This window comes from Sphaerodactylus townsendi, linkage group LG16, assembly GCF_021028975.2.
Source record: "Sphaerodactylus townsendi isolate TG3544 linkage group LG16, MPM_Stown_v2.3, whole genome shotgun sequence".
Classification (NCBI taxonomy): domain Eukaryota; kingdom Metazoa; phylum Chordata; class Lepidosauria; order Squamata; family Sphaerodactylidae; genus Sphaerodactylus; species Sphaerodactylus townsendi.
The window spans coordinates 15,068,092-15,081,959 of record NC_059440.1 but is presented as its reverse complement, the minus strand read 5'-3'; the positions used below and the strand labels follow the sequence as shown (position 1 = coordinate 15,081,959).

General features: G+C 46.1%; 1 protein-coding gene across 2 annotated transcripts in view; it reads left to right on the top strand.

Moving 5' to 3' along the window:
* MYL10 (myosin light chain 10) overlaps positions 1–12,900 on the top strand; it is a 58,584-nt gene extending 45,684 nt beyond the window's left edge. For both annotated transcript variants that reach the window (XM_048519077.1, XM_048519076.1), the window contains exons 5-7: positions 3,349–3,427; positions 11,212–11,260; positions 12,491–12,900. In XM_048519077.1, the coding sequence (XP_048375034.1) occupies positions 3,349–3,427; positions 11,212–11,260; positions 12,491–12,589 (227 nt within the window). In that variant the 3' untranslated portion in view covers positions 12,590–12,900. The remainder of the gene's footprint in view (positions 1–3,348; positions 3,428–11,211; positions 11,261–12,490) is intronic.
* The last annotated feature ends 968 nt before the right edge of the window (positions 12,901–13,868 follow it).

Sequence of the window (13,868 nt, the reverse complement as noted above, 5' to 3'; positions counted from 1 at the left end):
CACATGACATAGCATGCAGAATTCCAACTGGTGAACCCATATAAAATAGCAGTTGGATTAGGAATCAAGAGAACAGGGTTCAAGTCCACCCCTTCCTTTGAAGCTCTCTTAAATTGACATTGAGTTTCAATGAGGAAAGCATACTTTTAAAAAACAACGTGAGAGCCAGCGTGGGTCAGTAGACAAGGTGTTGGACTAGGAGCTTGGAAATGAAGGTTTGAATCCCCTGCCTATTGTGTCATGGTTGACATATTCAGAGGTATGTCACAGAGAAACACATCTCACTATACCTCTGAAGATGCCAGCCATAGATGCGGGCAAAATGTCGGGAGCAAAAACTACCACACCACGGCTACACAGCCCAGAAAACTCACAACAGCCAGTCGATTCGAGCCGTGAAAGCCTTTAACAACACCTTGTTTTCGTCGGCTTGCAAAGACGCAGGTCTGCGAATGTGTTTTATTTTGAATTAGCACCTTGAGAGGTGCGTGGAGATGTGAGCACTATCTTGTGAAGGGCATCAGCAACTGGTAGCTTACACTTTTCAGGGGCATAAGTGGAGCCGACTCGCGTCCTTTAAAATAGATGTTATTAAAATATGTATTATTGAAGTCGTCAGTGTTGGGGAGGGGCGGCCTTCCCCACCCTGCATCTTGAGTGGGAGAAATAAAAGGAACATTGTGCATCCTGCCTTCCTCCTGGACGTTTAGTCTTTCAAGCGCAACAATGTGCCGAGCATTCCCTATTGATTAGCTAGCGCATCCAGTGGTCTCTTTGATGAAGTGCGGCTTCTCTATGTGGCGTACCAATTGCATTTCTTCCGACCCTTTGTAGAAAGCAGGCCCATGTGGTTCGCATTAACACAAAACGCTTATTTTTTTGCTGTTATTGTTGTAAGCTGCTCATCTGGCATCAGAGCACATATCGCTGTTCAAAGCAGCCGGTTTGTTCCCGGAATTCCCATCTCTCTCTCCCCCTCATCTTTGCCCCAAAACGAATCTTTGACGGCTTGAATTGATTTTTTTTAGCACAACTAATTTTGCTCTATAGGAAATCACCTCTCTCCAAACGCACAGCAGGCGTTTCGGCTCTGATAGGAAAAGGGATTGTGCTACCACAAAATCGCTCTGATTCTATTAAGCTTTGGCCCTGTTAAAGAAACGAACAAGGGTCTTCTTTTTTGTATAGTTGGCTCTGCACAACAAATCCAGAAAGAGTACAAGATGAACCTGGAGCCATTTTCCCCTTAATCAAGTTGAGGAAAAGAAGGGTGGGGGAAAGGACATATTTACAACACATAATTAAATTGGTGTAGTAGACATTCCAGTTTCTCAAGGAACACTGAGAACTGTAATTCTATGAAGAGTACTAGAGATCATACCAAACTACATTTCCCAGAATTCTTGAGGAGACCATAATGTCCTGGATCAAGGACAACTGCCTCTTCTAGGTGTACCTTTATTGCAGAAAATCCATCTTTGGGTCTTTGACCATTTACCCAGTGGTGGGATCCAAACATTTTAGTAACAGGTTCCCATGGTGGTGGGATTCAAACAGTGGCATAGCGCCAATGGGCCTGGGCGCAGCATGATGGGGGCATGGCCAGGCATTCCGGGGTGGGGCATTAATAATTTCTCTGTTACTGTAAAAAAACTCTTACTGTAAAAAAAAAAACCTAATTTCCAGCTGGTATCTTTATGTCCATAATTTAAACTCATTATAGCAAGTCCTATCGTCTACTGCCAACAGAAACAACTACTTCTCCTCTAATTGACTGCCTGTCAAATACTTAATACTTTCAAATACTTAATTTTGTTTCTAGAAATCAAAAGAAGGATACTTTCCTTAAACAAGGAACATGACCATATTTCTAAAACATGTTTTTAAAACAGCCCAACAGGGAGAATTATCCTGTTTTCTACCTTCGCTAACCAGCCACATAGGAAACAACAGGGCTTTATGATTTTTGGACCTAATGGAATTTCTAACGGAAAAGCAGACCCAACTAGTAACCCCCTCTCGGCACACACAAATGATTAGTAACCCACTCTCGGGAACTGGTGAGAACCTGCTGGAACCCACCTCTGCATTTACCCCATTGTTATAGCAGTCTGGTGCCTGATATCCCCAAAGGAAAGTTAATTTCTATTTAGTGTCTTCTTGACCAGAGAAATTTTTTCCCATTGGGCTAATTGACTCACTTTGAGGAAGGATACAAAGTTACCCCAGCTGGTTCATTAAAAATCAGCAAACATATGTTGTCAACTGTGGGATTTTTTTAATGCAAGTGTATATGGTTGTACACGTATGGTGTAACATGGGGAGGTGCGAGGGTGCTGGAGCCCCAGGCACCACTTGAGTGGATCTCATAGGGGATGTATTTGGGCAACCACTTCCCCTCCCTGCCTGGAAGCAACTGCACCCCACCACTGAACTCCACATGGAGTTTGGGGGCAGGCATGCAATTGATCGCTGAACCAGTTATCAACTGGGTTTGCCCTGTCCCAAGTTCCACGTGGAGTTTGGGAGCAAGGTGGGCCAGTGATTCTGGCCTTGGCTTGTTTGGTCCCAGGTTTTGAGCATGTGGTTTAAAGCTTCACACACACACACACACACACACACACACACACACACACACACACACACACACACACACACACACACACACACACACACACACACACACACACACACACACTCCCCACAGACTGAGCCTGGCATTGAACTGAGTCCTCGGTCTGAGCCAGAGGCGTAGCAAGGGGGGGAAGCGCCCGGTGCACTGGTGGGGCAAGACACTGTGCTTGCCATGAGTACCATTATAGACAGATACGCCCCAGTAGGCAATGCCAAAAATTACCATCGGATTAGGGGGCAAAGTGCGTGTGTGACAAGCAGAGTGTATCTAGGGAAAAAAGTTGCAAAAGCTGAGTTCCACCCCCCATATGGGCGGCCGCCCTCCCCCACCATGATCAAACAATGCTTTTTTGCACAAGGTCTTAAAGTCAGTGTATGGAACCCAGGAGGAAGGAGGAGGAGTGCGGGAGGCAATTTTCCGCATCCCACGTGACTAAATGGCTGCAGACCGGGGACATTCGACCCCATATGTCCCCCTGGGCGGTCCGCCCCTGGTGACAAGTGAAGATGACTTTGACATAAATAAATGGGCATATAGAGTAGCTAATTTGTTCAAGTCTTTTGGTATTCAGTGGAATTATATCACACGTTCATATTCCAGTTGTCAGGGGTTCAGTAGCTGAGCATAGAGAAATCACGTGATCAGGCATGTATGAAACAGTAGATGCTGGTACAAAAGGAATGTTTAACCTATGTCTGCTTCTCCCCTTTTAGGTACCGATCCGGAGGAGATCATTCTGAACGCTTTTAGGGTTTTTGACCAGGAAGGAAAAGGTTATGTAAAAGCAGACTAGTAAGTTTTCTTTAAACATCCCCCCCCCCTCTAATTTTTGTGTATTGTCAAGTTCAGGTCATTGTTTTGTAAAAAAAAATTGCTAGTAATTCCTCCTCCATCTTGCCACTAGTGTCTCTATTGCATGTACTTGTACAGGTGAAGTCTCTGATGCTGATTGGCTGAACAGGTGTGGTGTCACAGAATGTTTACAGCAAAGCAGGTTGCAGTCTAGCTTCTGAGAAGGAAGGGAAATTTGTTAATTTGGCTGGGAGTGAACACAGCAGGACAGGTTGAGAACTAAAAGGCCAGGTCCCAGAACTCCAGGATGATGAAAACCGAGGAGACTCTAATTAGGTGAACTTGACCGAAGCTAAGATAAAAAGGAAGTGAGAAGAGGGAATTCTTTGCACTGCTTTATACTCAAAAGCGGCTCAGTGGGAGATAAAAGGAGTGAGAAATGCTAAGAAGCAGAGTTGCCAGCACTGCCTCAGCAAATACCAGAAGATTTTGGTGATGGTTCCTGGGGAGGGTGAAGTTTGGGGAGGATGTGTGACTTCTAGGTGACACTCTAGGATTTCCCCCTGATCTCTATGATAAAGACCATAGGGCAGTGATGGCGAACCTCTTCGAGACCGAGTGCCCAAATTGCAACCCAAAACCCACTTATGTATTGTAAAGTGCCAACACGGCAATTTAACCTGAATACTGAGGTTTTAGTTTAGAAAAACGGTTGGCTCCGAGGCACGAGTTACTTGGGAGTAAGCTTGGTGGTAGTCGGTGGCTTTGCTTTAAAGCAACCGTGCAACTCTTCCAACAGGTGAATCACGACCCCTAGGAGGGTTTACTCGGGAGGGTTTACTCAGAGGCAAGCCCCATTGTCAGCAACCGAGCTTACTCCCAGGTAAAGGATTGCGCTTTAGTTCTTCGCATGAAAATCAGTGAGGTTTAACAACACTTGGTTTGCGCGTGCCCACAGAGGGGGCTCTGAGTGCCACCTCTGGCACCCGTGCCATAGGTTCGCCATCACTGCCATAGGGAAATAGAGAAATTCCTAAAATGATGCAGTGGAAGCCATTTTCTGTTCAACTCCTCCATTTCCCGAGGGCAGGCAATTGAGTCTTTGAATTGGGGTGGGGTGGGTGGGTGCTTGCTTAGGCTAGTGAATCATAAGTCTATTAGGGAGTCAAGGGACAGGGTGGTTGCAGGCAGTGGTCGCTAAGTGTAGATCCTGTCAGGGAAATTCTGCCAATGGGCGCCTTTGCTATTCTTCCAGCAGAGTAACCTTGTCAGTCCTAAGGAGCTGGTGAGGGCCAAGAGATAGCATGGCAGGGTGGTGAAACTGAAATATTTATTTGGACTAAATAGCCCATTATTGAAATGTTAGCACTTACTGTGAATTTAACCTCTGAAATCGTTCACTTTCATACTTTCAACCTCGATTTGGAAAAACCAGGCTGATACTAGAGCAGGGGTGGGCAATTATTTTTTTCCATGGGGCCGCATAAGAAACAGAAAATATTGTGGAGGGCCGGGCCAAAAGGCAGGGGGGGAGGCGCTTTTGAAAGCCCTGCAGAAGCCGGCAGCCAAGGCAACCGGTTTCTGCGGGGCTTTCAAAGGTGCCTCACTCCCCAGCAAGGCAGGGGGGGGGAGGCGCTTTTGAAAGCCCCGCAGAAGCCGGCAGCCAAGGCAACCGGCTTCTGCGGGGCTTTCAAAGGCGCCTCGCTCCCCAGCACGGCAGGGGGGCCAGTCAGGGTCATCCGGCGGGCCGGATGTGGCCCCCGGGCCGTATAATGCCCAGGTCTGTACTAGAGGAAGGTTTGAGCATGATATACAAATTGTGGGTCTGGAAAGAATCATTGGAGAATGAACAAATGATTGAGAAATCATCGTCTCCTTCCTCTTCAGAGCTTGAGCAGGCCGGTTCCCCCAACTTGTTTTGTTTTTCCCTGTTTTCATTTATTCTTGTCTGCTCTCTATATTCCATGCCTCTAGGGGCATGCTCCTTCCTTACCAGGCTGTATCTTTTTAGAGGGGAGAAGTTCCTTTTCCCTTTGTTGTTGTTGTTTTTTTTGTGTGGCTAATTTATAGATGCATATTATTCTTCATACTTGGGGAGTCCCTGACTTACTCCCTCAAGCTGATCCGCTCTGAGGGTGGCCCAGTTTTCCTGTTTTTGCAATCGGCACAACCCACCCAAATTAACTGTTAGCTTTAGCAATAATGTATTAATCAGCTCACCCGAAGCACCATAATACCAAACGTACAAACAGAGGCAGATGCTTTTCTATACAGGAGAACTCAGAGAGGGATGAATGAAGCCGGCTGCCGTTTGAAAATGAACACATATCTCACACTGGCATTCTGGATGTCTATCAAAATCTAGAAGTTCAAGAAGCATTAAGCAAACTATGAGCCAGCCAGCTGCTTTGATTAGATAATTATCTTTGTTTGGGGGGAAAACAGTAATCCACTACTGTGGGAAGTGAATGGTCGATAGATTCAGGACAAAGGGCCTAGTTCTCTACTCAATGAGTAATTACACTTTGGAATTCACTCCTGGTAGGCCTACTGCTCACCATGAATGTAGACAGCTCTAAAAGGGAATTGTTAGACAAATTCATGATGACATGTTAGGCAACCAGAGGCGTAGCTCCAAGGAGATAGGGGGTGCACAACGCACCGGGCGTGCGCCTCTGTGAGTGCGTAGCAGGGGCGTTCCGGGATGGGGTAGGGGCATTCCGGGGCGGGACAGGGGCAGAGGACACACCGGTGCACCGGGCACATTTCCCCCTTGCTACACCTCTGTAGGCAACAGCTAGTAGCCAAGATGACTAAGGCAACGTTCACACTCAGAAGCAGTAAACCTCTGAATACCAGTGCTAGGGGATAGCATCAGGGAAGCCCTTGGCCTCTGTGTCCTGTTGTTCACCCTCCAGGGCAATTGGCTAGTGCTTGAAACAGCATGCTGGATGGACTAGATCAGGGGTAGGGAACCTGCGGCTCTCCAGATGTTCAGGAACTACAATTCCCATCAGCCCCTACCAGCATGGCCAATTGGCCATGCTGACAGAGGCTGATGGGAATTGTAGTTCCTGAACATCTGGAGAGCCGCAGGTTCCCTACCCCTGGACTAGATGGAACCCTAATCTGATCCTTCAGGCATCTTCTGATCTAACAGGACTTCCCTTCCACGAGCATTCAGCATTGCATTCTTATCTCCTAATTTTGATTGGGCCCTGATCTGGATGTCCCAGGCAAGCCTGGTCTCATTAGATCTCTGAAGCTAAGCAGGGTCAGCTCTCTTTAATACTTAGATGGAAGCCCATCAAGAAAGTTCAGGGTTGCTATGCAGATGGTGGTGGCAAACCATCACTGTATTGTCGAAGGCTTTCACAGCCAGATTCAACTGGTTCTGGTGGGTTTTCTGGGCTGTGTCCGTGGTCTGGTGGATCTTTTTCCTAATGTTTCGCCTGCATCTGTGGCTGGCATCAATGACATCTTTGCATAACAAGTTCTACCCAAACACTTACTGGTTGGTTCCCCACCCTGGGACATGGACAATATATACCCCAAACATTCCCTTTTCTCTGGACACAGTGTATAACAGACTTCCCTCTGTGATATACCTCTGAAGATGCCAGCCTCAGATGCAGGCGAAGCGTTAGGAACAAGATCCACCAGACCACAGCCACAAAGCCCGGAAAACCCACCAGAACCAGCAAACCATCACTGTTCATCTCTTGCCTTTTGAACCCTACAGGGTCAGTTGTGACTTGACAGTACTGTCACCTTCATGCATGGGTAAACACAATTCAGGAATGGCTTTTTGAAAGCAAGAAAACTGTAGGGGAAGGAACTATGGGAGTAAGAAAGAGCAATCCCAGAAACTGCATCTCCCAATAAAATAAGATATACACAGGAGTAGCTATCAGATGTCGTTGAGCCCTCTGCTTCGGGTTAACGGACATAGGTGATAAACATTTCCACACCAAACCAAAATGCGATGCATCTTAAGTGCAACCAGCCAGTCCGCAGGGTATTGAAAAGACAACTCTTTTCGGTGGTAGGACCATCCTGAAAACCAGATTCCCAACTGTACTCATTGCATTACTCCGCTTCAAAGAGATCCATGTAGGGTTCTTTTCGAACTTCAAGGGACATTAATTCACATTAAGAACATAAGACCAAGATCCATGTTTGCCAGAGATACATATATACTGTATACACGATGGATTTTCTAGGCTTCGAAAGGCCATTTTGCCATTCTCCACATCTCGATGCCTGCCAATTTCGGTCAACAGTTGCTTCATTTTGCCACCACAACAGAACAATTGTTGCTCATTAGACCTCAGGGCAATGCTGATCATTGCAGAGCAAGCCATGAAAATCAGATCCGTGGCTGTGTTTGAGCCGCAGCTTATCCATACGATTTCAAATTTTGACTTTTCTTTTTTAAGGAGATGCTCCCGCAGTCCTTTGAATGCCTCGCCTCTTTCAAGACAAAGCTTGTTATTAATTAATGATGCTTCGTTTATATTTTTAAAAGGTGTGTGTGTGGGGGGGGGAGGAAATGATGGGGCGACACCCCCACAACCGGCCATGTGTGACCTTTCAATAGGAACTTTCAAATAATTAACATCCTTTCGGGGTATTTCATTTTTTCCACTGCGTATTCACCTCTCGCTCGGAAACTTGTGAATTCAGAAGGCTGTTAGAACCAGTTGCCCACACAATGACAAAGTTTTCTTCTTCCTCAGTTATATTTTACACAAACACACATACACACATTTAGATTTAGACATATATTCGGGGCAGGGTTTAATTAGAGAAAGAAACGGAGTATCAGCCGCATGCTTGGGTAAAACTGCCCCAGCTGTTACAAAAGGAGGCTGTAAAGTTAAGAACATAAGAACATAAGAACAAGCCAGCTGGATCAGACCAGAGTCCATCTAGTCCAGCTCTCTGCTACTCGCAGTGGCCCACCAGGTGCCTTTGGGAGCTCACATGCAGGAGGTGAAAGCAATGGCCTTCTGCAGCTGTTGCTCCCGAGCACCTGGACTGTTAAGGCATTTGCAATCTCAGATCAAAGAGGATCAAGATTGGTAGCCATAAATCGACTTCTCCTCCATAAATCTGTCCAAGCCCCTTTTAAAGCTATCCAGGTTAGTGGCCATCACCACCTCCTGTGGCAGCATATTCCAAACACCAATCACACGTTGGCTGAAGAAGTGTTTTCTTTTATTAGTCCTAATTCTTCCCCCCAGCATTTTCAATGAATGCCCCCTGGTTCTAGTATTGTGAGAAAGAGAGAAAAATTTCTCTCTGTCAACATTTTCTACCCCATGCATAATTTTGTAGACTTCAATCATATCCCCCTTCAGCCGCCTCCTCTCCAAACTAAAGAGTCCCAAACGCTGCAGCCTCTCCTCATAGGGAAGGTGCTCCAGTCCCTCAATTATCCTTGTTGCCCTTCTCTGCACTTTTTCTATCTCCTCAATATCCTTTTTGAGATGCGGCGACCAGAACTGGACACAGTACTCCAAATGCGGTCGCACCACTGCTTTATATAAGGGCATGACAATCTTTGCAGTTTTATTATCAATTCCTTTCCTAATGATCCCCAGCATAGAGTTTGCCTTTTCTGTTGAAATCCGTGAGGGTTATTTTTGCGCCCAGATGTGCAGAGGTTCCACCTGGTGAATAACCACAGGACACGTCTTGGAATTAAAATGGGCCACAACCCTTTATTGAGGCAGAAGGTGGGCAAGCAAGAGGAGCGCATCCGTTTTGTGGCCGGTCAGCACCCCTGGCTGACCCCAGCCCCACACCCCAATCCATATTGGGAAGGACAGGTGGTACTGGGCCACCTGGGCGCCCACCTGCTGTGGCCCTCTTCCTGCTGGGGTGTCAGGCTCGAATTGCAGAGGCCTCCGCGGCATGCGCCATGAACCCTATTGGCAACCTCCCACCATCCTATGATTCCTGATTTGCTCGGTGAAGTCGTTGAAGGAAAAAATGGAGGAATCAGTGTGATGCCATGACATCACTTCTGGCTGAGCAGGTGGAAGTGATGTCATGGCATCTGGTGATGTCACGGCCCGGCACCTGGTCATGGACCACCCACCCTGGGGGGAGGGGGAGGGAGGGGGAATGGGCCAAGCATCAGGAGAGGAGGGGGAGGGGTCATGTCATCTTATCATGGCCCTACCAACTGGGGGGTAGGAGGAAGGGGAGGGGGTCTGCATCTAGTCAAGCCCCACCTACCCTGGAAAAGGGAAGGGTTCCTTACCTTTCTAGACTCCACCCCCAAAATCTCCAGGAATTTCCTGATCCGGAGCTGGCAACCTTGTTCAGGCGACAGCTACAGCAGACATGGTAAAAATATACAACCATTCCTTTTGTCATAGCTGTGGTCCTCCAGGTTCCGTTTCCAAACAGTGAACACAATTAAAAAAATACATTGGGACTCGCTGATGCTGGCCACAGCGGACACCATCTTCTGTCCCACATCAAGGCTGATAGGCCAGAGAGCGGTTTGTGTAAAATCCATTTGGAAAGTCTTTAACTTGTTTTCCCCTGGAGAAACAAATAATATGGAAAACAACTGTGCAAAAAAACCCTCCTCAAAGCCTTTTCATTTTGGAAAATGTGAGCCTTCATTTCTCTATAAAATAAATAATGGAAACTGTGCTGGGATTCTTCACTTTGTCCTCCTCATGTGTAACAGTGCCAGAGGCTGCAGGGCTGTACATCAGAAGCTTATAATTATGTCTGATCTTTCTCCCCTCTCCATTCCAAGCTTTGCGCCAGATTCTTTTCCCCAAACCCTACATGCATGCATGGGATTGCAAGATGCTAGAATACTGTTGGGCATCTGAAAAAGAGCGGTACTGGGCAGGTTTTGAAGCTGCTCAGGTTCTGAATTTCAGAAGCACGACGCGAGCGAGATTCTGGTTGCACCTAAAGTACTAAAAGATTTAGTGTGAAATAGAGGCCGCTTTCGTGTGCTGGAGCCCGCATTGTCAGATGCACACATGAAAGGTTAAGTGGGCAGATAGAAATGGATATTGAGAGAAGGAATATAAACAGCAGAGACTAAAAGTCATGTGTCCGACCTTCAGTGTTATCAGTTTCTGTCTGTATGCCAGAAGCTCCCAGGTTCAGCCCCTGCATCTCCAGTTCAAAAAGATCAGGTAATAGGAAAGATACTCTCCTGAGGTCAGCTGGCTCCTGAGCCAGCATGATGTAGTGGTTAAGAGCAGGCACACTCTAATCTGGAGAACTGGGTTTGATTCCCCGCTCTGCCATTTGAACTGTGGAGGCTTATCTGGCAAACCCGATTAGCTCGTGCACTCCACCACGTGCCAGCTGGGTGACCTTGGGCTAGTCACAGTTCTTCGGAGCTCTCTCAGCCCCACTCACCTCACAGGGTGGTTGTTGTGGGTCGGGGGGGTTGGGAGATTGTAAGCCCCTTTGAGTCTCCTTACAGGAGAGAAAGGGGGATATAAATCCAAACACCTCCTACTCCTACTCCACTTCTTTGAGACCCTGCTAGGCAGAATTGACAATACTGACCTCGAAGACTGATGGCCTGATCCATAGTAGAATGTAAAAATGAATGAAGAAATGTTATGCTTTCAGTGACAGTGGAGTAAGCACTGCATTTATATCTGATTGCCTCACAAAGCAGCTACCAGTTTCCAGTGAGCTTCCAGAATGCGCGTGGACTGTTTCCGCACTTCACTCGCAAGCCTCCACACCCTCGACCTTAAATCGATGTGTTTGTTTTTTCTTTTAAACAGCATGAAAGAAATGCTCACAACGCAGGCCGATCGGTTCACTGAGGAAGAGGTAAGATTCCCCCCTCACACACGCACGCACGCACGCACGCACGCACGCACACTTTACTCAAATATGATGGTTTTCCACTTGGCAAGAGAGATTTTCACTTTCTTGATTTCAAAGTTGAGCCTTGGTTTGACAAGTCACAGGGATCTGTGGGCGTTTTTGGTATCTAGGGACAAACATGAAAACAGCCATTCATGGGCAGATCTGTGCCGCGTCAGAGGAGGCTGCAAAGGAAGGCTAAGATGCTGAGTGTGACGTGCATGGTTTTCTATAGCTACATATTACGAACCAATGAGAAAAAATCTGTGGCAGAATTGCCATTTTCAATAGAAACCCTATATCTGTCATTTTAGAGTTTTATGAATGCAATGCTTACTTTGCAGCTATGCCCTTTGCAGTGGGCTTTTCCTGCCATTTTCTGTTTTAATGGGGTTCTTCCACTGCCAAGTGTCCACAGTCAAGCCACCAATTCGCCCACCAGCCATTTCCTTGTTCAATCCATGAGGGAGGATTGTTGTGGGTGGGGGAAGCCAGGAGGAGCAAAAAAACTCGAAGGAAGCAAAATGCATGTCGATTCCCCTCACTTTCCCTGGAAAAGTCGCACTTTGGGAGTTTTCAGAAACCACTGACAATCTCAGATCTGAGAGTGTGGTGAGTTCCGGAGAGTGGGAAATGTTTATGTTTATTCATACTGTTATTGTCTTTTCTTATGTATTATTATTGTGAACACATATTTATGTGTTTCTCCGTTTTTACTGTGTGATGCATGATCGTAAACATTCTACTTAGTGAGGAGACTTTGCAGGTTAGCTGCCTATATTAGCCCTGACTGTCACTGTCACTGTAAGGCTATTGCTACCAAGCCTTTGAGTGCAATTTTTATTTATTTTGGATTGGTCTACCTGGAAGGTGGCAGCTCTACCCAGGTCCACTTAGGATCCAAAAAACAGTGCAGGGAAGAAGAGTTTTTTAAAAAATGGTTATCTTTTAAATTTTGGATTTGTAAGCTGCCTTGAGCCCAAAAGGAAAGGTGGAATGTAAATATTTTTAATTCATCAATATTCACATGTTATGCTCTCTAACTCAACAGAAACATTATTTTCTAGTGTGAACAATGGCTCAAATCCTCAAGGACCTGGACTTGCCGAGGAGTCCGTGTGTCCAAGGGGAAATTAGTTTGTTCTTTCCCTGCATCCTGTACTTTTAAACTTTTATTTCCTACTTATTTCTCAGGTCAAACAGACTTTTACTGCTTTTCCTCCTGATCCCTCTGGTAACCTTGACTACAAAAACCTTGTTTATGTTATTACGCATGGAGAAGAGAAGGACTAAAAGACGTCAAGACAAACTGTCAAGAGAGCATTATTTACCACAGCCTCTCTGAATTTCCCAGCAGGCTCCGTTTTGATGTGACATGGGGATGAATCCTGTAAAACGATCCAAATTAAAACCATTATACTAAACTATTTTCTTATAGTGGTCGAAGATACCATTTCTGTCTCATTTCCCTACCCTCCACCCCCTGCCCGTGTTCTCATTTTGGCTGTTATCCTTGTCAACGATATGAAAGTGGAATGTTCTAGAAGCACTCGCTTTTGTATGACTTGTGGATACTTCTGACATTCACTAAATGGTTTACCGACCAGCATGATGCCGTGTATTTATTTATTTAGTAAAATATTATCCCTCGCCTTCTCCAATTAAATACAAAGTGAACAAAACATCTAAAAAAAAGTTTTAGAAAGCAAATAAAATCAAAGATAAATCCGTTCACAGAACCAAAATCAGAGGTACCCGGAGGTGGGATCCAGCAGGTTCTCGCCAGTTCCCGAGAGTGGGTTACTAATTATTTGTGTGTGCCGAGAGGGGGTTACTAATGGGTCCGCTTTTCCATCTCCACGCCCTCGCCTCCCCGAAAGGCATACTGCCTTTGAACGTGAAGGTTCCGTATAGCAATTGCGACTAATAATGTAACTCCCTGAACTGGGTTAATCCCTTTCAGGTACTGCAATTCATTGATTCTCAGCCTTTCGTACCTTTTATCTCACCAGTCTCTATCAAAGAACCTGTGTGTTTCACTATTGCTGTGTTCAGATTTGTGAGTTGGGGCATTTTCTATAATGTGATGATGATTTAGAAATGACCTGGTCCAAAAAAATTTGGGGGGGTCGTGGTGGGGTGGCTGCCCATTGGGGGGGCATCCAACTCAGGTTTTGCCCAGGGCTCAGGTTTGCCTAGGTACGCCTCTGTGCTGAGGAGGGGCTGGCGAGGGAACCTGTTACTAAAATTTTTGGATCTCACCACTGGAGGTACCAGTCATGGCTGGAAATCTGTGGGGACTGTTTGGGTTACGATGGGGGAAACTGCATTGTTGTTTCTCCAATGCATGATATTACTTTCGATGGAAAACTGGACATGTTTGTGCCAGGACAATCTACCCCAAACTCCATGGTTAAATGCCAATGAACCCCTCCATTGTCCCCCACTGGTCTGTTATGTGGCAGTGAAAAGCAAAATATCTAGAGAGGTGGTCTTCCACTATATGAGAGATATGTCACTTTAGGTCCCCATTAAGCAGAAAAGCAGAGGACAAATGAAAAATAAATAAATA